This window comes from Thamnophis sirtalis, unplaced genomic scaffold (assembly GCF_051295495.1).
Source record: "Thamnophis sirtalis isolate CommonGarterSnake01/CBP01778 unplaced genomic scaffold, rThaSir2_p1.2 scaffold_5, whole genome shotgun sequence".
NCBI classification, from domain to species: Eukaryota; Metazoa; Chordata; class Lepidosauria; order Squamata; family Natricidae; genus Thamnophis; species Thamnophis sirtalis.
Genome location: NW_028261385.1, coordinates 37,465,538 through 37,491,004, shown reverse-complemented (window position 1 = coordinate 37,491,004; position 25,467 = coordinate 37,465,538). Strand labels below are relative to the sequence as shown.

The 25,467-nt window shown below is 34.1% G+C and overlaps 1 protein-coding gene across 1 annotated transcript; it reads left to right on the top strand.

Annotated features, from left to right (window-relative positions):
- Positions 1–1,387: 1,387 nt before the first annotated feature.
- RAD17 (RAD17 checkpoint clamp loader component) lies at positions 1,388–24,157 on the top strand. The gene is given in 17 exon segments (XM_087715676.1): positions 1,388–1,414; positions 1,416–1,451; positions 1,961–2,215; positions 3,290–3,373; positions 4,007–4,166; positions 5,753–5,889; positions 7,333–7,385; positions 7,661–7,786; positions 7,873–7,942; positions 10,601–10,712; positions 12,034–12,225; positions 13,469–13,554; positions 13,656–13,802; positions 18,915–19,061; positions 19,888–20,008; positions 22,428–22,485; positions 23,426–24,157. Coding segments are annotated over 17 exon segments (2,079 nt in total). The 3' UTR covers positions 23,694–24,157.
- Positions 24,158–25,467: the final 1,310 nt, after the last annotated feature.

The following is a 25,467-nucleotide window of genomic DNA, read 5'->3' as shown; positions in this document are numbered from 1 at the left end:
GACCTCTGGGTTAAATCGTTATGTGTCGTGTGACCTCCATTTGATTTTTGTTACATCTTTAGAATGCTGCTCCTTTAATTGTATACGTGTTTCTTTTGCGAGTAATCGTGATTTTTTTTAATTTGCCGGATTCCCAAAGATATAACTAGTTTTCAAACTTGTCAACTTTAAGATGTGTAGACCAACTCCCCGATTTCCAACTGGGGAATTGAAGTCACCATTTTGTAAAAATTGAAAAATTTGGAAAACTAGAAATCCTTCAACATAATCCACAGTGATCCACATAATCACCACTAAGTGCAGTGTTTGTCAGAGAAGGTGTTTGTTGCCTTCATTTCAGCAGTGTAATATAAATTGTTAGAAACTTTGTCTTGCTATCTAAGATGAATTGTACTGTATGTTATTCATTACATGTTTTACTTATGTGTGCAGATATGTAGTGGTGACACTATAAGAAGTAATGAAATCTTGGCTGTTCTACTTTGAATTATCTGGACAGTATTCTGTTTTTGACAGTAAGCCCAATAGCCAGTTTTGTTCATACATTGTCAGTCTGCTTTTGAATTTTTCTCAAAAGCTTGAAGTGTATAGTTTTATCAAATAGGTTACAATGATGTATCCTGATTAGGAGCATGCTTAGATTAGGATTCCCTTAGCTGATTAGTTTCAAAATAGAAATAGCTTAATATACAGGTAGTCTAATTTAGCAACTACCTCATATAACAACAGCCGCAGTTACGATGTTAATAAAAAATAGCTTTGTAACTATTACTTCACATGTCTGTAAAGCAAAAGAAAACAAATAACACTGTAATCTCAGTTGTGGTTTCACTTGGTGACTGCTTCACTTAACAACTGAGTTGCTGGCCAATTGTCACTAAATGAGAATCTTCTGTACTGAAATTGTTTAAGTATATTCAGAATTAGAGTGGAGATTATACATATAAAGATATGCAATTTCAATGTGCTTATGTCACAGGGTAATTTGTATACATTATTGTATATACCAAGACATTAACTTTGTGAAAAATTAAATATGCAGATTACCTCATAATATTATGTACATTATTCTATTTATGAACTAAACATGTTGTTATAATTGAAAATTTTAGAACTATAGTATTTTGTCTGACAGAAGTGTGCTCTCTTGAGCAGCGGGCAGCACTTTAGAGAGTTTGGTGCATTCCTGTTCTTTAGCCATTAAGAATAGCTTAAAAAAAATTAAAGTAGCATGTGGAAAAGAAAAAAGAAGCTCTACAAATGAGAAACAAAACAGATGTAAGTCCTCTTTCAGTAATTATCTTCAGAGCTGCAGACTTCATTAATATAAACGTTTCTTTATCTTTTAGGTACTTTATTTTTAAAGGCATTTAATCATACATTTTGAATGGAAACTGCAAAGGCTGATGATGTCAAAAAAATCTTCAAAAAGAAAGACAGCTCCAAATAAAGTAAGTTGTTTGTTTATTCTCTTAAATTATTATTTATTGCATCATGTGTTTAAATCATGCTGATGCGGGCATATCAAACAGTTGTAGCCAAATGAAATATTTTGAAATCATTATAACTTTAAACTTTTAATTAAAAGACTAAATTGTGTAATACTGAGTATGGATTAAACAATCTGGGGATTTTTTGTTTGTTTAAATTGAATTCAGCCTGTTTAAAAATTGCACTATTTTTTTTTTCTAAACAAGATTGAAATGTAAGAACTATTAAAGATAAGCAAAATGTTAATAAATGTTTGGAAGTGATTTATGTGTGTTTAAATTGTTTTATGTTAAGTAAATGATTGCATTTACACTGCATTCACATATATTGTATGATCGTTTGCTTCATGTTTGTTTTATTAACTACTAAAATATTGGTTACTGTATGTAAATGCAGTAATAAAATAATAACTCATTTAAGAATTGATAATTTTTGGCCTGCTATAATTTCTACATGCTTATATTATCAGGAAATTGACTGGGTGGAACCATCTTTTATTGATTTCTGTGAGACTGCAAAACAGTCATCTAGTGTTCGCCATAAAAAGTCGCTCACAGATACTGACAATTATCATAAGAGCAAAGAACATTTTTCTCGGCTTGAAAATTATAAGTGTGGGGGAAAAATAAGAAAACCGTTTTCTGTAGATGAGAAATACAAACACTTCAAACAAAATCACAGCCAAATTGAACCATGGGTAGATAAATACAAACCAAAAACTCAGGTACAGTTCTATACAATTTAATATATAGTGTATAGTAGTAGTAGTATCATTTGTATTAATATATACGTATTAGTATATATTTAATATATACTAATTTTGTTTGTTAAAATAATTATGTTGCTTGTTAAAATAATACGTCTAAAGAAATATACAAAGTACTACATTAATGTCAGGTCCTGATCATAAGTGTTCAATGAAACTATAATTTAATGGATCATTTATAGGAAGGAGGATGTTTTATTCCCAATTGTCTGTTAAATTAGATGGTGCATGATTTTTAAGTGATTGATTGATAATGTATTGTTGAGTTACTTTTGACTCCAAGCAACCACATAGATTTTTTTAATGACAATGTATTCTTTCAGATCTCCCAGTAGTGCCCTCATCATCACTGTAATTGAGTTCATCCATCATGCTGATTTCCTTTCCTTTTCTATATAATTGTATTAAAAGATTTATAAGAAATATAAACTAATTCTATCTAATACAGAGTAAGGAAATGAAAAGAAAGAAATCAAAGCTAAAAGTGCAAGGAAGAAAGAAAAAGAAAAATAGGAAAAAATACAAAAATGGCTTTCTATCTTCTTTATAGCAGTTATAAATACAATTATAAATTTACCTCTTCTAAAATTACACAGTTATTCTACCTGTTTTCTTTTGACCTTTCTTATATTTAATTTTAGTCTCATTTTCACTGTGTACTTTAACGTTAGTACTAAGTTAGTACTATGTATGGGTTGCAGATCATTTGTATTTTCTGCTGTCTGGGTAGTGTCATCATTATAGCGTAAGCTGTTTCTTCTCCAACTTTAAAACCATTCTCCTCATCTTCCATTTCAACTTCCCTTATATATTTAGCATGTAGGTAAAATAAAGTATGCTGTACATATTCTAGTGCATATTATTTGTATATCATTTTGTAAGTGACGTAATTTTCATGGAGATTAGATCTTTCCCTAATATTTTAATTTGTTTAAATCTGGTATATATGGTAAGAGAATTCCAGTATATATAATTAATAATTTTGTATTTTGCTACATAAATATGTGTTATATACATATTTTTGTCTGTTAGAGTGACCTTGTCATTCACAAGAAAAAAATCGAAGAAGTTGAAAGATGGTTAAAAGATCACCTATTTCAAAATCAGCCAAGACAGGTAATATTATGAACCTAATACTTTGACGTGCCAGTTTGCTAATTTTGAAGCTTTTATTTAATTTCAATCAGTAGTTTTATTTTTATTCTACCAATTTAATTTTGCTGAATAATTAATGAAGTAAGATTAGAATATTATCAAAATCTTATATAATTTTAGAGCAACATTTATTTATTAGAATAAAATAAACATTTGGATAGATAAAGATAAATCCAGCTGCAATTGATTTATACAAAGATTGCCTTGAGAAAAATTATTCAGTTTGTGGGGTTTTTTTTCTGAATATCCTGAAGTTTTTTGTCTGCTTACTAAATGAATAAGCAGGTTGGTATTAATCTATGGCCAAGTTTCCATTAAGGAATACCTGCTTCCATTTAGAGAACATTTGACACACATTAGGCCAACTGAAGTGTAGTACAAACAATTTGTTTGAATTAAGTTGTGCAGCATAAAGAAAGTGGGCTGGTCTAACACTGAATTACTTAGAATATAACTATGACTTCTGTATTTATTGGAAATAATTTTAAAAAATGGATATTATTGACACCAACATTCTATTTTGTTTTATTAAGAAACCCATATTGTTTTTTCTTTAAATATCGTACTCAGCTTATGATAAGTATCTTGTTTTAGGGAGGCTCCATCCTAGTGTTAACTGGCCCTCCAGGATGTGGAAAATCGGCAACTGTGGAAATATTAGCCAAGGACCTTGGTATTCAGATACAAGAATGGATAAATCCTGTATCACCAGACTTCAAAAAACACGACGACTTTCAAGTTGCTTTTAATCATGGTAAAATTTTAAAATGTTCACTTCTTCATTGTTGAGCAATTAGAATACATTTTTGGCATATCTATTTCTGGTAGGATGACCATTAGAGGGTATCAAATTTCATTAAAATAAACAGAACTAACTTATAATTAATTTGAAAGTAAGTTGCTAAGGAAATTCCAAAGGTTTTACACACAATGCCTGAGAATAAAGCCATTCTTTATTCTCCGCTTCCTCTATATTAGGATTTCCTGTCTTTTAAAACTGCTGCACATTAGACTGATAGGAGATTTCAGTCAAGTTGAAAATACAAACTGAACTCAAAATTGTAACTGCAGGTGGTGTCCAGGACTGCTTGTAAGCCCTAGGCACATGTGCTCCTTGTTCTGTTCTCCTTTCTGCTTTCACCACTGGTTCTAGCCATATGTCTGCATTTTGTCTGAACCATAATTTATTCTTAGCTATATTTAGTAAGGAAAGCAGCTCTGAAGGTAGGTAATTGCAGTTTATTTGATTTCAGTTGGGTGATAAACTGCATTTTATCTAAAACCCAAGTAAAAGCTTTGTTCTTGGGATTAAATTGTTAGTGTTCAATTCCATTGAACACTATACTGTGTTCAGAATAATGAACTCCTTTCTGAGCTTCTTCTAAGCCTATATGCAAACTACCTTTTCACTTCCTACTCCCACTTAACATTTTCCTATATTCCTATATTCCTCTAATTTCTGTTATTCTGTGTGCAAAAATAAATAAATAAAGATTTTGTGCAGCTTGTTCCAAACCAAGTACAAGTTTGTGCACCACAATATACGAATATGAATAAATTTCAAATGTTAAAATATATTTTGGAAAGAGGCTCTGGAGTTCAGGGAAGGTCAGCTATTAATCCAAAGCTGTCTGCTAGCAGTCCTGGGAAAGAGGTGCAAGCTTGCTGCCTCAGCTTAATTGCAGTATCTAGGTCAGTTGGTCCAGCTACAGCAGTTTGAGAATGAACTTCTGTCACATGATCCTCCTGCTCCATCCATACTAAACAATCTTTGTTACTGCAATTAAGGCAACTGGCTTGACCTCATGAGCCACAAGTACAGAGCTTTATGGTGATTGGTGAATGAATGTATGATTGTTTAATTTTTCAGTGTAATATAATCTGTTTAATTGAATTTTTGCTTTTTTCTTAGTTTCTTAAATAAATTTCCCGTTGTATTTTAATCAAGTTCAAGCTGCACCAAGGAGTGCTGTGATGTACATATATAGCCTGTGTGTGCTGCCTGTTTGACATCTCTGGTATAGATAATATGACTGTTATTAACATAGTGATTAATTTTCAGTAATTTTTTTCCCAGTAGACTGGTTTTTAAACTTTCAAATAAAATTCAAGCCATTTTTTTTTTGCCAGAAATGTAGCATTATAACGATGGACAAGTCTTCAATGCTAAAGCACATCTGATTTTTTTGAAAAATTTCAATTCAGTAACTGATATATCTGGCCCGTCGTTTCAAAATATAAGAACAGAATTCAAAACAATAATCTATAGTATATGATCTCATATATGTAATACTTTTCTTAGTACTTAGTGCATATTGTAAAATAAATATTCCTTTTTAGAATCGGATTTTAAGATACTTCCTTATCCGAGCCAGGCAGCTATATTTCAAGAATTTCTTCTAAGAGCAAACAAGTATATCAAGCTTCAGATGGTTGGAGAGTCCATGGAAACTGACAAAAGACTTATTCTTGTGGAAGTAAGTTGAAATATTTGAATTAACTCCATTAAGGTGTTTAATAATTAAAATTAAATGCTATATTATTTTCTCCCAATTTTAAGTATAGCAGTTTAAATTAATTAGGTTTTCCAAATTTAGTTGCTCAATAGTAAAATTTCAGTTTTCTACAATAATAACTAATAGCTTATTTCAAACATATCTACTGATAATCTTTGAAAATAATTACAAATATAAAACAAATATTTGATTTTTTCAATTTAGATTTTAAAACTGCAGTTTTCAGAAAGTGCAAAATAATGGCCTGAAATATTTTTTCATTATGTTGAGCTTTATTTTATTGTCAAGCATTTTGGAAAATTTTGTAGGCTAATGGTAGAGCATTAAGTGTGAATGCTGGGTTCTAAATTCAATAATCAACATTTCTTGATGCCCAAAATACCAAAGAGTAATTATTTTTGAATAATTAAATAAGAATATTCATAACAATGGAAGTTAGTTTCTTTGTTCTAAAACTATATCTATTTCTGTGGTTTCCAGATGCACTTTGAACTTATATGAACAAAACTATTCAGCCCCTTACATGTTGGACTTCTTTTTTAGGCATGAAATAAATCCAGAATTTGTTATAGATGGATAAGCCCAAAGCATAGACCCGTGATGGCGAACCTATGGCATGCATGCCCAAAGTGGCACGCGAAGCCATGTTGCCCGGCACACGTGGCCTTGCCTGTTTGTCTTCTGGGTTTCTGGTACACATGTGCGTGCGATGATCAGCTGTCTTTTGCGCATGGCAGTGCCTAAAACCGGTGTCTTCATGCGCACCAGCCAGCTGATTGTCGGGTGCTCATGTGTGCAAGGACCTGGAAGTTCAGCTTTTTTGGAGCGCGATCTCTTCACACACGTGGCAGTGCTGAAAACAGGCCTGTGCATGCGTGCCAGCTGGCTAATTGTCAGGCACGCATGCATGCTAGAACTCCAAAGTTCGGCTTTTCTGGAATGCAGCACCGGCATGTCCGCGCTACTTTTTGACACTTAATGCCGAAAAGTTTGCCATCACTGGCATAGACTCTTACTGATAGATAAGTAATTTAATGCAGATAATGCCTTTTAAGGCCTGCATAGATGTGCGTGTTTGTCTCTATAATAGGCTCATGGTGTTATATCTATGCTTTTTATTTCCATTTTTCCGTTAAATACTAGTTCATTGATCTCTACAAGGCAATGAAAAAGAGCTAAAACTCTTTGTTTACATAATAACTTTTTCTGGCTTGAAAGTAGCTTTCTGCTTCTCCAACTTCAACCTTGGCACCATATTGCATTGGGTTCGTCTCATAAATATTCCATGTTTGTAACATTTATACTTGTGAATACCCTTAATGCATAATCTTAGTGGCTCCAACAGATTTTAATTCAATTTAGCAGATATGTTAGAATAACAACATTGTATTTGCTTTTCAACAGGATATGCCAAACCATTTTTATCATGACCCTAGCAGTTTACATGACATTCTGAGGTATGTTCAGTATCTGATTTTGCCAAAGGTTCACTCAGAGAAATTACTGGGTATGGCTGGACCAAGCCTAAGTTTTTCCAGTGCAAAATAGTGCACTACCAAAATACAAAGTTCCTTCTCTTTCTTTTGCTGCTAATTTGGGAGTGGTGAATAAGTGAAGATGCCATGTTGCAAATTATGTACCTTTTGCATTTTTGCTAGTGCAATTCTATTGATTGCTGGTCAGAATTGATACTGTTAAGTTTGAGCTACTAAATTTCAATTTTTCATTGTAGGAGTTTTGTGCGGACAAGCAGATGTCCTCTTATATTTATAATATCGGACATTTTCAGCACAGGCAGCAGCCAAAGGTCTCTTTTCCCAAAGGCAATTCAGGAAGAGCTGTGTATAGCAACTATTAGGTAAATAAATTGACAGCTACATTGGTCATGATGAAATACTCATATTGACATTTATCTTGACGATTTTCTTTTTTCAATTTTCTCAGTTTTAACCCAGTGGCACCAACACTGATGATGAAAGCCCTAAATCGAATTATCACAGGGGAGATCAGTATGGTAAGATAAATGAGATTATAATATTGTCATACTGTAAGGGATACAAAAAGCAAAAGTTGGTGATGGATCATTATTATTACATTTCTTCTGAATATCTTACAAGTTTTAAAAAATGTGTTGCATAATAATGGTTGACAGTTGATCTCAACAATCTTTGTTTAGTTCTAAACATTAGTGAGCGATTCATTCATAATTAGCATTGTTCGTCCAACTTTAATATAAAATTGTTGGGAAAGTAAAATAGGGATAAATCATGGACAGTTTTGAATGATTCTGTAGAAGTAGTAAAAATATTGAGTGATAAATGTCTTTTCCAAAGTAGATAGGAAAGTACAGCTCAATCTTTGCAGCTTTTGGTACAATAGAGAGATAAAAATGAAAGCAGGAAGCAACTGGGTATTATTATTACATTTTTTTTAATTTTTTTGAACAAACATAAATGGACAGAACAAAAACCATAAAAGCATCTTCCATTACAAATTATAGAATGTGTGTCAGTTGGTTACGAAATTTCTGTGCATCCCTTCCATAGTCATCACTTGCAATACATATCAAATCACATATTTTTAAATCAAATATATTTATATATATATTACTATTATTGTACCTCAACCTTCATTTGACTATAGTTGCTTTTACATCCTTTTATATGAAATATTTTAAATCTAAAGTAAAATTATATAATGGTATTCCATTAGATTTTTCCTAAAAATATCCAATAACATTACATCTTTATAACATGTTCTAAATAAAAATTAATTATATTTAATAACAAAGCTTTTAAACCTCCTCTCATAGTCTCCATTTGTAATTTATATAAAATTTCATACTGTCAAACTAATATATATATATATATGTATATGTGTGTGTGTGTGTGTATATATATATATATATATATATATATATATATGTGTGTGTGTGTGTGTGTGTGTGTGTATGTATGTGTATATATATATATATATATATATATATATATATATATATATATATATATATGCATTATCATTATTAAACATTTATTTGACTATAACTATTATTTCATTTTATACATACTCTAAATGTAACTAAATTTAACAATTTTTATAATACACTTTTATTACATCAACCTGTATTTTTCCAGCAATAGTGCAGTCTTATGTCTTTTGCCATTTGTAGCATTAGTATTCTGATTACTTTCTTAGTAAGTCTTGTATGGACTTCTCTTCGCAAGTTGTTATTCATTTCGTATCTCATGAAAACTTGAAACCCTCTATCTGCTCCTTCCATCAGCTTGTCTTTGGTTATCACTGGTGCTTCTGTCAAGATTTCTCTCCTTACCTCCATCAATTTTTCTCTCTTTTTTTCTTCTATGCTTTGAAATCTGGGGTAGAGTTCCAGTCCATCTATCTCCCCTTTCCATATTCCGCTATTGCATTTCCAACCACACTCAATTTGCTGTCAGTATCCACAATTTTCTTATATCTTTGCTCGTTTTTTTCTTCAATTTTTAGGACTCTGTCCTCCACTTTCTTCATTTGATAAACATCCTCAATTTTTCCATCAAATTTTTCTGTTTTGTGTTCTATATTCTCCAATCTCTTCTCAATTTTCTCTGTTACTACTAATAATTTTTGAATTTCAAACATGATCATTTGCAAGTTTCTTTTTCCTGTTGCGCCATTCTTCCAATTTGTAAACACTGCCACTATACCATTCAAGGCTTTTTATTAAATTTCAAGCAAGTTCATTATAATCTTTCAAGTCAAGGTTTTGTCTTCCCTCCAATCCAGCTGGTGATAGAACTACCGAAGAACACCTGTGTAAACAATCTGTGCTCTTCCTACTATCACTCTTGGTAAACAAACTGAGAAACTTGAAGTGTCAAATGATCAAAGAAAAAAAAAGAAAACAATTTTTCCAAGCCTCCAGCCTCTAAGTGGCAGTGTTACTTCTTTTCCCTTTATCGTTACAACCCTCTTTATATTCCGTTTTATATCTTCATTATGTTCCAAATTTAAAGAGAAAACAATTCTTAAATGGAGAAAAAACAACCAATGCAATTGAGCATTATTAAAAAAAAGAAAAAATTAATCTATAGGTATAAGAAAATAAAAAGTAGAAGAAGAAAAACTAATCCATTCAGTTTAAAAAGTAGGGAACATTTGCAAAACTTCCATCCATAGAAAGAAAAAATAATAAAAGATAACAGACTAAGTTTAATGTGGTTTAAATCACCACTTACTCTCTTCTGTCTTCAATTTTAATTTAGCTGTGATTTTCTTTGGGGGGGGGTACTCTCTTTTCTAATAATAAAATTTCCTCACCAATTCGACATGCTTTCTCTTTCCGATTTCTTTCTGTTCCGGAGCTGTCCCAACTTCAGTAGCTTCAAAGGCTGCATTTCTGTCATTGGAAATAAGAGCTTCTCCTGGATCAATCAGGGACTTTGCGGTGTCCCTGAGATCAGCAGGACATACTCTTTACTATCACCGTCTCTGGGGACAGTTTAGGTCTAAATGGACCATCCAGCGGCAGAAATATCGACTGCAATCTTGGAGCTCCAAGATCACACATTGTGTTGTTGCAATGTCAGATTCTCCACTGGTTAGTATTATTTTTGAATGCTTTATGTAGATTTACTCAAACTAACTTTGAATTTCCCCCCAATTTTTTCTGTAGAGAAGAGATAAAATTGATGTCCCTGACAAAGCCTTATTAGAACTGATTTGCAGTGGATGTTCAGGGGACGTTAGAAGTGCAATAAACACACTTCAATTTTCTTCTCTAAAAGGTAAGAAAATATTCTTATTAATTTAAATTGTGCTTAGCACTAAGATTTAAAAATAACAATCTTTACTCTTTCTTAGAATTTTTTGCCTTTGGATTTGTCAGAAAAACATTTTCTTTTACAATATAGAAAAAGCTGTTTCTTTTTAGCATTACTAATACTTAAAAGTGTGGGAAATAGTAGTGGATAAAAAAATAAGAATTTTGAAGGATAGCCCAGTTAAGGAATGCTTAATTTGTATCTAGTTAATTTTTAATAATGTTATTGAAAAACTATCCTAATTATTTTTCTGGATGAACTGAATATGAGCCGAAGTGGCACAGTGATTAGAGTGCAGTACTGCAGCTACTTCAGCTGACTGCTAGCTGCAGTTCGGCAGTTCAAATCTCACCGGCTTAAGGTTGACTCATCCTTCCATCCTTCCATCCTTCCGAGGTGGGTAAAATGAGGACCCAGATTGTTGGGGGCAATATGCTGATTCTGTAAACTATTTAGAAAGCGTTGTAAAAGCACTATGAAGCGGTATATAAGTCAAGTGCTATTGCTATGGCTAGTTAAGTTCATTGAATTCTTAAAATTGCAGTGTTATTTTTATATTAACTCAGATTTATTTTTAAAAAATATTTTCTTTTTTCCTATCATTTTTTATTTTATCACTATTCTTGTTTATTTTTTTAAGTTTTCATTCTATTTTAGCTAAATTCCCACATGATATATTAATGTGGGATTCTAGTATTTTACACTTATTGCACAATAATGTCTTTCGGATATTACATTTCTTTTTAAAAAATGTATTTCTTGTAACATTATTATAGCCAGTATCACGCCATTATATTAGTAGGCATTATTTATTACAATACCATAAATTATTCAAACAACGTAAGAAAGCATACAGGAAGACTTTTTAATTTCTAAAAAATTTTAAAAGTCCTCTTCACATATGCAGTACATAAAAAAGCAATTAAAAGAAGCAAAATCACGGATAATGGAATAAAAACAGTTCTTTGGAAGAATTTCAAACTTTTGAAAAATTAAAAGCATTTTAAAAACAATATAGACATTTTTTTAGTAATCTCATAATGTGCATGCATTTTTACCCAGAATAGAATGAAATAAAAGTAATATATGTACTTTCTAGACAGAACTTTGCTGTAAAATTTATGTTGTTTTTTAGTTCTATTTTTTTTTCCTTTTATGTAAACTGAGAGCATATGCACCAAAGACAAATTCCTTGTGTATCCAATCATACTTGTCCAATAAACTATTCTATTCAAGACAAAGTTTTCCATTTTTCCTATTTATTAATTCTCTTGGGTTTTTTCAGAGAGGCCATCAGACAAAAGCTTATGGTCACAAAGAAAGAAAAATTCTGTTTTAAAATGTGACACATCATCTAAAATAAAGAAAAAAACCTTATTCAATAATTTCGTAGAGGACCAAAAAATACCAGCTATTGGTAGCAAGGATGCTTCCATATTCCTTTTCCATGCTTTGGGGAAAATACTTTACTGCAAAAGTAAGAGAATTTATTTGTCTTTATTGTATTTTATATCTAAAAATTCTAACATTTATTTTATTAATTTCTAAATTTGACTGTAGCTAAATATATACATATATCTGTTATAACTTAAAAAAAAAATTTAAAATAATTTTTGTTCTTGCCCTGTCATTGTAAGAAAACTCATGTAATTTGTATCAGTAGAGCAAAACCTCTGACCCCACCTATCAATATGAGGTACAGCCATTTAACTCTTTCCCTCTTTACATTCCTGAGCAGTTGTATAAAGATGAACTAAGTAGATTCAATTAGTGTATTTTTAACACTATAAGACACATCTAACCATAAGACGCACCTAGATTTAGAGGAGGAAAACAAGAAAAAATATATCAGATGGAGCCTGAAAGGACCACAGATAGGTGTCCTCTCATGTGCCATCTCTGCCTATTGACTCCTGCACTGAGGAAAAGAGACAGAAGAGGCGGGGTGCAACACTGTAAAAAGACCCTGCCACAGCGGCCCAGCTGCCATTCACCAAAGGATCAGACCATTTCCACTCACTTTTTGGTGAGGCAAAATATGTCATATGGAGAGAAAAATAAGGTATATAGAAAACAAGGCAGCCATACATTTGAAGAAATTATCCATCTATATCTTGCCATCTATATATGTTAGTCTCCAGTTTTAAGTTCAAGATTCAAAACATAGGACTCTTCCTATGTTTTTGAGTCCATAGCCTAAAGCTATTTACTTTGCAGCTTTGAAGATTTCTGGCTTCTGCCCCTGATTTACAAAGTATTTTTTTTGACATTGCAGATCGCTTCCTCACCAGCTTTATGTGTATAGTATCAGCAGATAGCCATAAGATAGCCCATGTACTCTCTGTACTAAAAATGCCGTCCATGCAATAATCATACACATTAGACTTTCTCAGGACCTATTGCTCATCCCAAAAGATGGACACTTTGGAATAGGGTGTTGTCTAATTACTTTGTGTAGCTACTAAAAAAACAAAACCTATGGAAGTATAATAGTGAAAATTTTCAACAGAATAAAGGTGTTGCCTTTCTGATACAGACTAATTCTCCAATATATTACTTAGAATGTAGATAACTATATACATATTAAGCAGTGCAAATCATGTGTGCCAGGATTGAACTGTAAAAGAAAGAAAGAAATACCTGTCTCCATTCCCAAGATTCTGTTTTTCAGACAACTGATGTTTTATGAAACTACAGTTATCATTTAAATAATTTTATAGGAGAACCGGCCTCAGAGGTGGACTTTCATCGGTTACCTCATCATTTAACAGAATATGAACGACAGCCCTTGCTTGTTCAACCTGAGGTAAAAATGTTTGCTCTTTCCATAATATTATTCTTAATTTAAAGGAATACAGATAATGTTTCTATGTGGTATGATATTCTGTCTATATTTTCTTTTATTAGGATGTCATAGAAAAATCACATATGCCTGGGGACTTATTTAATGTATACCTTCACCAGAATTATTTGGACTTCTTCTCTGATGTCGATGATATTGTAAGAGCCAGTGAATATTTAAGTACTGCAGATTTTCTTTGCACTAACTGGGATGTAAGTTTATATATATGTATATTTAAATATAACCAAACATGTGACCTGCATACTGTAATTTTTACAATTTGAAATCATACAAAGAAATAAGACAGCATTAATTATATTATAGTCTTATTGCTCTATAACTTAAGCGAACAGTTCCTAGCTGTTCCAGACAGAGGGTAGCAGTGGGTCTGGACCAGCAGGTCTACAGCTTGTGAGGCCTCCTGAATTAACAGGCAAATGGAAGCTCTGTCCAGGTGGCAGCTTTGGTTAGTGGATAAGTATAAGGACTTTCTAACTGTAACTGCTGCTTTAATCATCACTAAGTGAGACTTTTGCAATGAACTGTACACGAAACTGCTTTTGAAAATCATCCAGGAGTTTGAGTTGGTCCAACATAAAGCTGTTGGGGTACTGCCTGGCATGAGCAAATAAAATCAGTGCTGTGGATCCTGCCTGGCTCCCTATTTGCTTTTGAATACAATTCAAATTACTGGATTTAATCTATAAAGCCATACATAGTTTGACACTGGTATATTTGCAGGATTGCCTTTCCAATTACCATGTCATTTGTAACATATAACACCCTGAGAGAGACAGATAGCGACCCCCACCTTTGAAGGTATAAGCTCATAAGTGCTATTTTCCAATATTAGAGTGCATTTTAGAACAGCTTTCCTCCATTTTCCCTTTTTATCTGATTTTCTTCATTTGTTTATAACGTGATGCTTCATTGTTTGTAGTTAACAGCAGGAAGAAAGCCAACAAAATAACACTAAAATGATTATTCCAAAACAAAAGGATCCATTGAATCACTTTATCCAGAGTTTGATTCCCAGATTCATTTTTTGTCATCTGCATTTGGCAAGTAATTTGATCCTACATATTTCACTGTAGTAGAATGAGAAAAAAATACATACATACATAGATACATACATACATACATAGATAGATAGATAGATAGATAGATAGATAGATAGATAGATAGATAGATAGATAGATAGATACATACATACATACATACATACATACATACATACATACATACATACATACATACACACACACACACACACACACATTTATATACACATACATACACACACATATTCAGGTGAGATTTTTTTCTGGTTCTATTAATTATATGTAATTAATGGGAAATTATTAATACTATATGAATAATTTGGAAAATATTTTAATGATTTCTACTATATATCTAGAAATATTCTCCCTCGTAATATTTATTCCACAGTAAAGCCCAGAGTTTGATTATACACAGGAAGTAGGTTTAGCTATGCTATTTACATATTTGTACATTTGAAGGTGAACTATTTTTACATCATATAGTGCAAATTGATTTATTTGTTTGATTTATCGGACCACCTGAATCCAGCTAGACTTTACACAGCTTTCAGCATTAAATAAAAATCAGTACAATAAAAAAAATCTACAAATCCAAAACCATGTTTAAAGCATGCCTTATATTGCAGTTGGAAACAACCTACCGGTAGTAACCAACACTGCTTGTCTAATATAAGTGTAACATGGTTGTGTTACACTAAACTACTAAATACATGTGTGCTATATTCTGGAGCAGCTGAAACTTCTGGGTATTCTTAAAAGGCAGCCTCATATAGAGTGAATTACAGTACATTAATCAAAAAATGCCAAGGGTGTGAATGTTCTAGGTAAGGCCACAGGGGGTTCATAAAGCAAAACTCTGCAAAAGCCTTTTTGGCTACAGCCTCTACCTATTCTTCAAGTAGAAGCTGTGAATGTAGGCCTCCATATTGTAAATCTGTATTTTGCACTGTAGCAATGTGAAACCAACTCACAGCCCTTGCAAGTTCTCTAAAAGAATATTGTGGTCAATAGTACTGAAAACCATTGAAAAATCTAGAAAGAAAAATATGTCCACATCGTCTCCACTGAAGCCTTAGCCAAGGTCATCCATGAGAGTGACCAATGCAGTTTGAGTCCCATACACATCTGAACCCAGACTGCCAAAAGTCCAGATATTCCATATCTTACAGAGTACAGGTAGTCTTCGAGTTATGGCCATAATTAAGCCCCAAATGTATGATGCTAAGTCAAATATTTGTTGTTGCCCCATTTTTCTTTCCATAGTTGTTAAGTGAACTATTCCATTTGTTAAGTTAGTAACATGATTGTTAAGTGAATCTGGCTTCCCCTATTGACTTTACTTGTCAGAAGGTCGCAAAAACTGAACAAATGACCCCAAGACATGGCAGCTATCATAAATATGAGTCAGTTGTCAAGGATCTGAATTTTGATCATATACCCATGGAGATGCTGCAGCAGTCGTGAGTGTGAAAAATGATCATGTCATTTTTTTCAGGGCCTTTGTAACTTTGGTCACTAAATGAACTGATGTAAATCGAGGACTACCTGTAATCTGTAACCTATCCATTTTTCAGTAACAATCCCCGAATTACTCAAAGGAGAAAAGTTTAGAGATAAGGTGATAGTTGTCCAGTTTGCAAATCTGTTATTAAGTTATGAGCAAACTAGTGATTCTTGGATCTCTGGCATCTCCCTGTCTTTCCAACAGGCCCTAATTGCAAACCTCATCCAACTCCCCGTCCGTTTCTTGTTGCTTTGGTTAGATGTGGGGCATGGGTTCAATCTCATAGGCTGAGCTGAAATTCCAAAGACTCTGTCTAGAGACTTAAAAATCTCACAGATATTGTTACAGGCCATCACGTCTGTCTTCTCAGTACATTCTGCCTGTCCAGCTTCCAAGTTGGAGCAAATGTGGGCAATTTGTCCATGAAATGTTTACACAGGTAATCAAAACTTAGTCAAACATTGACTAAGTGTTCCAGTCCATCCTTCCCAAAAGGATCTGGAACATTTTAAATAGTGTAGTTGGCCAGGATTATGGAGTAAGTGCAATGATTATGCTTCACTGTATTTTATCAGAATAAGCTCAACCATAGAATCTTATTTTGTTCAATCGCATTTGCTTGTTTTCAGTCCATATCCTTCCAGACATTTTTTTGCCCTGGTTGTTTCATGAAAATCTTCAGTAAGTAAAGAACTGCATGAGATTCCACAGGTAGAAATAGAAGATGCTCTGCATGATCCATTCATGTGTCTAGTTGGCCCTGTACTACAGTAGTCAACAAATTCCACGGAACATCCATGAGAAAAGTTGCTGGATTCATCAGATATTTGGGGCAGATAATCTTAGTAGGCCTCTCATCTCTGCATGGTTGGTGCCTCAGTTAAACCTAGTTATGAGGAATAGATTTGCCCTTGACTGATGTAAGGCACATTTTAGTGAGAGAGAAGTTCCCTGAGAATGGCTCCAGCATGAGTCTGAAAGCTCAGAAGACTAAATCTCTGGTCCTGGCAACTGACCCAGATTGGATCCACATGTAAAATTTATCTGGAATCATATCATAATATATCTGTTCAGAATGAATTCTAGATCTAATACATGGCCAGCTATAAGTGTTGTGGCCTGGGAACAATCATGGCAATCATGAATTTCTGAGTTGTCTCTAATCCCATGGAGAGGATGGTGCAATCTGCCATTGCTAATAATTACAGCTAGTCCAGCAATGATATTGGCCAGCTTGAGGAATGCGTTTATACAGCTGCAAGGATAGTACAATTGTAGCACCTCCAGTTTGTCCTTTCAACCCAGCATCATAAGCAATGTCTCACATCTGTTACCCATTCCTTGCAACTGCTAGGGTCTCCTGGTATACAACTGTCATACCGCTTCTGCCTTGGGGTCAGAACTGATAGAATCCTTTCTCTACTGCCAAACAATGTTTACAACCATTACAATAACAAATATAAGCATTGGGTGGAAAAGCAATAGCACTTAGACTTATATACCACTTTACAGTGCTTTACAGCTTTCTCTAAGCAGTTGACAGTGTCAGCATATTGCCCCTAACAATCTGGGTCCTCATTTTAGCAACCTTGGAAGGATGGAAGGCTGAGTCAACCTTGACCTGGTGAGAATCAAACTGCAAACTGCTGAACTACTGCCAGCGGTCAGCAGAAGTAGCCTGCAATACTGCATTTTAACCACTGCGCCACCACGGCTTATTAATAACTCCACAATCTGAGTAATTCTATATTTTAAGAACTTTTAGCCTTTGTATTTAAAGATAACATGGGCAGTATCACTCAAGAAGTTATGCCAGATAGTGTTCTGCTCCGTGACCCGACAAAAGGGTGAACGATAAAACCGCGCCCAACTAAACCGCGTCGCTAATGTCATCAATGCGGCGACAACAGCCAGTGCGGAGAAAGAAGGGCGCTTTAAATAGCACGTCGAAAGAAAGCCAGTTTAACTTAAGGTAAGGGTTAGCTTTAGGGTTAGCTTTAGGGTTAGGTTAAGGGTTAGGTTTAGGGTTAGGTTAAGGGTTAGGTTTAGGGTTAGGATTAGGGTTAGGGGTTAAGTTTAGGTTTAGGGTTTAGGATTAGCGTGCTTCTGTCTCCGCGCTGTTGTCATCCTGTTGATGACGTCAGGAACGCGGTTTAGTCGGGCGGGGTTTTGTCGTTCGCCCTTTTGTCGGTGAACCGTTCTGCTCACCATCTTGACATACTGTGCAGTATATCAATTTTTGTCTGTTTTAAAAATAATTCTAAGTGTGATCTTACATTGTTTTTAATGACAAAGTAGAGTTTGCTTTTTAGATTTAACAGAACAAATTTTCCTTAATAATGGATTTACTTGGATTGTGTTCAAATGGGAAGAAAACTTCATTTCATTTCATTTCATTTTATTATATTTATATGCTGCCCTTTTCCCCCAAAGGGGACTCAGGGCGGCTAACAAATCAAATCAGGGAAGGGGGAGTACAGACAAAAAATAAAAAACGAAACATAACAATACATAATTTAAAAACACACAACAGTCATACCATTCGAGACGGGGGCAACAGCTCTTTAGCCCCATGTTTCTACAATCAAGTATATTTATGGAACCAAGATTTTGACTACTCTATGGGATGTACAATTTGTTATTTCAACAAGGTTTAATATATACCTATAATATACTAGTAATTAATGGTTCTCTGTACCTTGATTTTAAGTCTATTATGGAGCTCTTATATCATATTTTAATTCTGCTAATTCCTACAGGCACGAGCTACACTTCAAAAGTATAGTGCCTCTGTAGCCACAAGAGGTGTGATGCACTCAAATCGAGCCAGAGCTTTTGCACAATGCAAAAGAGGATTGGGCTTTAGACCTCTTCATAAACCACAATGGTTCCTAATTAATAGAAAGGTAATTGATAACAATTTTATTTTTCCCAATTACTAATATTATTTGTATCAGTCTAAACAGAATCAAGTAAGAATCTATTTTTATTGCTCTCATGGCTGAATCACTAGTAAAGTAACATTGACTTAAACATTTGTATTTGTGATAAACATTTTTGCAAGATTAGGATTCATACAAATATTTAGGCTTCAATTAGAAACAGCCCTGCTCTTACTAGCCCAGTAAGATATTTTAAATGAATCAGTAAAATATAGCAGTACAAAAACTACAAATCCATTTTAGAGAAAATATATTTATGGATTACCATGAAGCATTTTTTGATCTTAGAAATATATCCATTACAGCAGGGGTGTCAAACTTATGGCCTACAGGCCTGATGCATCACACGCTGGCCACACCCATTCCCATTTTAGCAAAGTAAAAAAGTGCTGATATGTCACGTGGCGATGTGTCGTCACAAGTTTGCTACCTCTGCATTACAGTATCCTCTGAAACATTAAAATGATCTTAAACATCATTTAGATTATATTACCTTTAGATAAAAATGAATTTTATCAAAATTGGAATGCCCCATTTAAGTAATATATAGAAAACTAATCAACAGTCAGACAGAAAATAAACAATTTGAAGATTTAGGATCTTGCAATTAATTAGGTATTTATTACATCAGGCAGCAGCAATTTTACAGAATAATAGAATAAAATTGAAATAGATGGTTAAATGCAGATTATTAGGGTGTGTGTGTGTGAGAGTGTGTAAATAAAAATTCTGTAGTTTAATGGAAAATGTGCTTTTGCATATTTGATTTATACTTTCTGATTCCTTATAGTATCAAGAAAACTGCTTTGCTGCAAAATCCCTCTTTTCAAGTTTCTGTTTATCACCATTGTGTCTTCAGACTGAGCTAATACCTTATCTTACCATGCTGACTAATCCAATGAGAAACCAAGGTATATTTAAACAAAATGTTTCATATTTCTATTTCTGCTTTAGAATAGTAATTACTCGTAGAACAGAATATTATTTAGTGTAATTTCATACTGTTTACTTAGAGATCTCAGTAACATAAATGAGATATATCAAATATTTTATACTTATATTACTTGTATGCTGTACATTCCCCGTACCCTGAAGGCTGCTAACAATGTAAACATATTAAACTCCAAGAAATCCCATACACATGTAAGTAATTTAAAAAAATAAAAGATGAATAACCAATGCAAATGTCTGAAAGATTTGTTGTTTCACATTCCTGACATATTTGGGATCAACAATCCAAGGGTTAGACTTTGCAAGTAATGCCAAAACCATAGATATGTCTTTCTGCATTGTTCAAATGTTTCTGTAAAAAACAAATGAGCACCAGACATTACTCTGTTTGATCACAATAGCCAGAATTGTAAGTAATATATATTATCTGTAAACTGGATTGCTTCTATTATTGCTTGTACAACTCATCATAGTACTTAAAAAGTAAATAGTAAATGTTTTGAATTGTATAGCCTAGCAGCATGTATAGCAGTTAGAATTCGGCTCTCACACCCAGCTCGACCTTGAAGCCTGGTTAAACAGTGGTTCCCAAAGTGGGTGGTACCGCCCCCTGAGGGCGGTGGGATGATTTAGGGGGCCCTAAGAATCAAGGGGAGGCAGCAGGAGGACGGTAAGGGTACAACCCAAAGGGGACATTCTCCCAGGAGCGTCTCAGGCAACTTTCTCTCTTGCCGCGCAAGGAAGCGAAGCCAAATTTGTTTATTTAACCTCCTGCTCCAGCCTCCCCGCCCTACAACATTAAGATCCCTGCGCTTCCCATTTCTGCTGGAAGCACGCAGGCCATGCGAGCGAGCAGGCGTACAAGCCCCCTCGATAATCTGAGGGGAGCCGGGAGGTGCCAAACTGTACCCAGCCATCCTCACTCCCTCGCGGCTAAGGGTAGGAGTGTCTGAGATGCCACTGGGAGATTGTCCCCTTCGGGTTGTTGGGGCAACAAATTTCAAGGGAAAACGCAGCTGCTGGAATCAGTGCGACTGCAATTTAATGCTCTCCAAGAAGCCAGCATTACTGGGAGCAGCAGAAGAGCAGCGGCTGGCGCCACTGCCACCCCTGGTATCCAGCATCCTCCTCAGGAGCCTTGAGTTGTGGCCGTTTGCATGTCTCTCCCAAGCTTCTCTCGGGAGATGAAATAGCAAGCACCCCACTGGCAGATGCTCTGGGCGAAAAGCGAGTGAAAAACCTGGTATCACTGGATCATGTTCAACAATTTTGTTGAATTGACATTAACTAAAAAGGTTTTTAAATTGGATTTTGAATAAATGTGCAATTAATTGTTACAGTTTTGAATTTTACTGTTACTATCTTCCTACTGTCGTGCAAACTGTTCAGTCACATAATCCCCCAGCCACGGCCACCAAGCCACGCCCACAGAACCGGTAGTAAAAAATTTGAATCCCACTACGGGGGGGGCGCACTGAGGATCAATTTGTAGCACCAAGGGGGCAGTGGACTGAAAAAGTTTGGGAACCACTGCCCTAGAAGAATAAAAAAATATTACTTTTTTATTTCCATACTGCTTTTCTTTCTAGAGGAAGAAAGAGGAGATGGCACTGAATGTATTAAATGTCTCTGCTTTAGAGAGAAGTGAAGCACCATGTTGTCTTTTCAGTTATTAACTGTGAATTGAATGTATTGGCTAGGATCTTATATGAATTAAAAACAACTACTACTGCCCAGTTTCCTTTCCCACCCCCCCCCCTTTTTTTTCCAGGCTGTCTGAGAATTTGCTGCTAGAAGAAAATAGCTTTTTTGCTTCCTGCAGCTGCCTAAGCATTTCCCACCTCTTTGTGTGTGGGAGTGGGATTGGCTTAGATCCCAGCAGGAATAACTAAGTACATTTCGGGTGGAGGGGAGCTTTAGATTTCAATGCTATATCAACTTACTCGAGAGTAAAACAAATTGATCTCAGTGCTATTGTGTTCAAACATTAATATGTATATAATTATACAATTAGCCATCAAAAAAGTTGTAAATGTTATTTTACAACTTTCCTTGAAGTAATAGATGTATTAGGTTGTTTTCTGAACAAATACTTCTAATCTAGACAACAACTTGTTGATATGTTTTGTATGAACTAATTATTTGGGGTTTTGTTACAATGTGAGTTAATGCTCTTATGAAACCTTTTATGAATTCCAAAAGGATTTAGATTTTAAAGTCTAAATCTGTTGTGATATATTATCATATGTTGACTTTATATAGATAGGACTAGTTGTCCAGTCAAACTAGAACAGAAATATATTTTAAAATAGCTACAAAGTACATTCTATATATAGATTGAAATTACTTTTATGAATAATTTCTGTTTGACTTTTTCAGCTCAGATTACCTTTATTCAGGATGTTGGGAAACTTCCTTTAAGAAATCACTTTGGAAGGTAATCTTGATATTATTCATAAAGCTTTATTGAATCCAGCCCCCCTGTTGTCATTCTCCAACTGTCAAGTAAATGAAGATCAAAATAATCCCTGACATAGATTTTTAAAGTGAAAACCTATCCCATCTGTTAAAACAAGGGGCATCAAACTGAAAGCCCAGCCTGCTGTTATAAGTTATATGTACAAAACATTTGTTTTCTCTGTCTTCTACTGGGATCTGTCTTTATACAGAAAAGACTCCACTGATCTTACTTTAAAAAACACCAGTTTTGAATTTAATTCCTGTACTCGGTGGTCTGATTAGCACAACACACTCCTGTTAAGTGGAGGCTTTCTTAAGAGACATTGTTTCACCTGTCATTTTGGTTCCCAGATGGATCTGTGGAGTGAAAAATAAGTAAGGCGATGGATACCTCTTCAAATTATACACTGATTCTGACAGAGATGGGCCCAATGGGAGAGCTTTTTTTTCTTTAGTTTTTTTTAAAGGAACTGGAATAGGAAATACCAACTTCCTTACACTGGCTAGGAATGTAAACACGGTTGAAGCTCAGAAGACTCTGCCATTTCATGTCACAAGTTGCTGGCACACACAAGTGATTGAACTGATTGGCAGACAGAATTGCCAGGTAGAAGTAGGAAAATATGCTAGAACTCTTGACTTTCATTTATTTATACAGTGAAGTATGCACAGCAGAACAGATACCAAGGTTGTCATTTTCTCAGCACTCTGCCCTACTCTACTGTTCTCCCCTGATGAAATGCAGCTTGTAACAGTTAATTGCTAGAATCCCAATAAAATGAATTGTCTGAGCACTAAGTAGTGACTGGAGCGCCTTTTTGGTCCAAATATTCCAGCGTGATAAATTATTATGAGAGAATTTGGTCTTAGTTTACTCCAAAGAAGAATACATTTCTGATATGTATTGCTGTTTGCAGGTTGAAACTTGAAACTCTTACTGATAAGGATTCTGCAATACAAATCCTGGACAATGATGATGAAGAGTTTTCCGAGAAGCAGCCAACAATTCTGCATGTCCGAGGGGAGAAAATAAAAAACAGTAAGGAAAATGAACTCGATGAATTCCTTCCTACTTCTAGTCAGTGTAATGAAAATGAACTACCAGCCAGTCAACCTCAGCCAGTTGCAGCACAAGCAATAATGGAAGCAGATGACCTAAATATAGAAGAATATGACAGTGAATAACATGAATAGGAATTCCAAAGCTGTGACAATATTTATAGTTTTACTTTTGTTTCATATTTTATATTCAAATGTACAGGAAAGATAGAAATAGCTTTGTTATTTCTGTAAGCTGTTAAAATTTGTCATGAATAACAATTAATATGGAGGAAAATGAGTACAGAGTCTTTATATTTTTAAGCCTATACTGAAAAGCTTCAGTTAAAACTCAAGGTTTTGCTTCTCATCCATACAGAATAATGGAAATAAATGAGAAGAAATATATTTACTTTGATATTTTATACTTGTATTTATCTTGTAGATACTGAAGGCATTGTCAACTATTTTGTTACTGTTTCACAAGTTTAGACATAACTTGCGATGATGAAACATTGCACAAAATGTTTAACCTGGGCTGTGTAATATTTAATATGTAAATAAATCTCTGGATGCCTTAATAATAAATTGTATCATTATACTTTCTGAAACAAAAATGTTTTATTTCATATGGTTTGGACAATTGTAACTTGAAAAGTATTAACACTGATTTACGACAATAACAAAGTTTTAAATATTTTTTAAAGTTAATTGCTGAACTTTATTTTCAAATCATTTTTGCTGATAAGTTATTTTAATAGTTGTATTAAATATTAGAATTTCAATAGTAAAAATAATATAATTTATTAGAAAGGAGGGAGGGAGGATAATAAAGAAATAGAAAATAAACATATAGCATAGCACTTAGACATATATACCACTTCATAGTGCTTTATAGTTCTAAGTGGTTTACAGTCACAATATTGCCCCAACAATGTGGGTCTTCATTTACCAACCTTGGAAGGATGGAAGGCTGAGTTAACCTGGAGCCCGTGAGAATCGAACTACCGAGCTGCTGGCAGCTGGCAATCAGCAGAAGTAGCCTGCAGTACTGCATTCTAACTACTGCACCACCACAACTCTTATAAAGAAGTGATTTCCAATCTTCATCACATGTATCATTTATTAACTTCGTCTCTTAATTTATAACCAATTATTTCCTCATTCCTTGTCTCATTTAAGCCCTGGTGTCTATTCCCACATCTCTAGCCTAGACACTCATCCATTCATAAGTTGATATTGCATGGTTGTAAGGCATGGCAAGTTCTGCTTTTGTATTTTTTTACAAAGAGATATCAGATCTTCTATACAGATGGGAGTAATATGGATGGGTTTTTTTGTATTGCCAAGGTGTCTGTTATCACTATCACCCTCCTGAAGTTTCAGAATCATCTCTTTCCTTCTTTAATTTATAAGCCAACCACCCTGCTAGTTTATTAGCATGTTCAAAGTTCTTTTGTTTAAGCTGGTTCAATTTATTCTCTAGTTTTCCAAATGTACATAGATAATTGGTGCTGAAAAAGTTTAATTTGATTTAGAATATTTATCTTTGTAGGTGATTTCTTTAATTCTTTTTCTTTACTTTTAATTTCCTATAAGATCTCACAGGTTTTTTCCTGGGCTTTCTCTTTCAATTGATTGAAGAACATTGAAGATACTCTAAATGCTGATTGTGTAGATGTGGGGGCAGTGTAGGCATCTGAGTTTGTTACTTCCATAGACTTAACTGTAGGAAGGGGAATGGCAGAAACTGGAAGTGAAGTCAAAAGAGGAATCAGCCTAAAATCTCTACAGAGCCACAACAGATTAAGTTCAACCCCCTCCCTCCAGTTCCATTAATCCTTATCTTGCACCAACTAACCATTAGTTGAGTAGAATCCTTTCCAAAGGCGTGAGCAATAAATCAGTTTTAATTAGACAC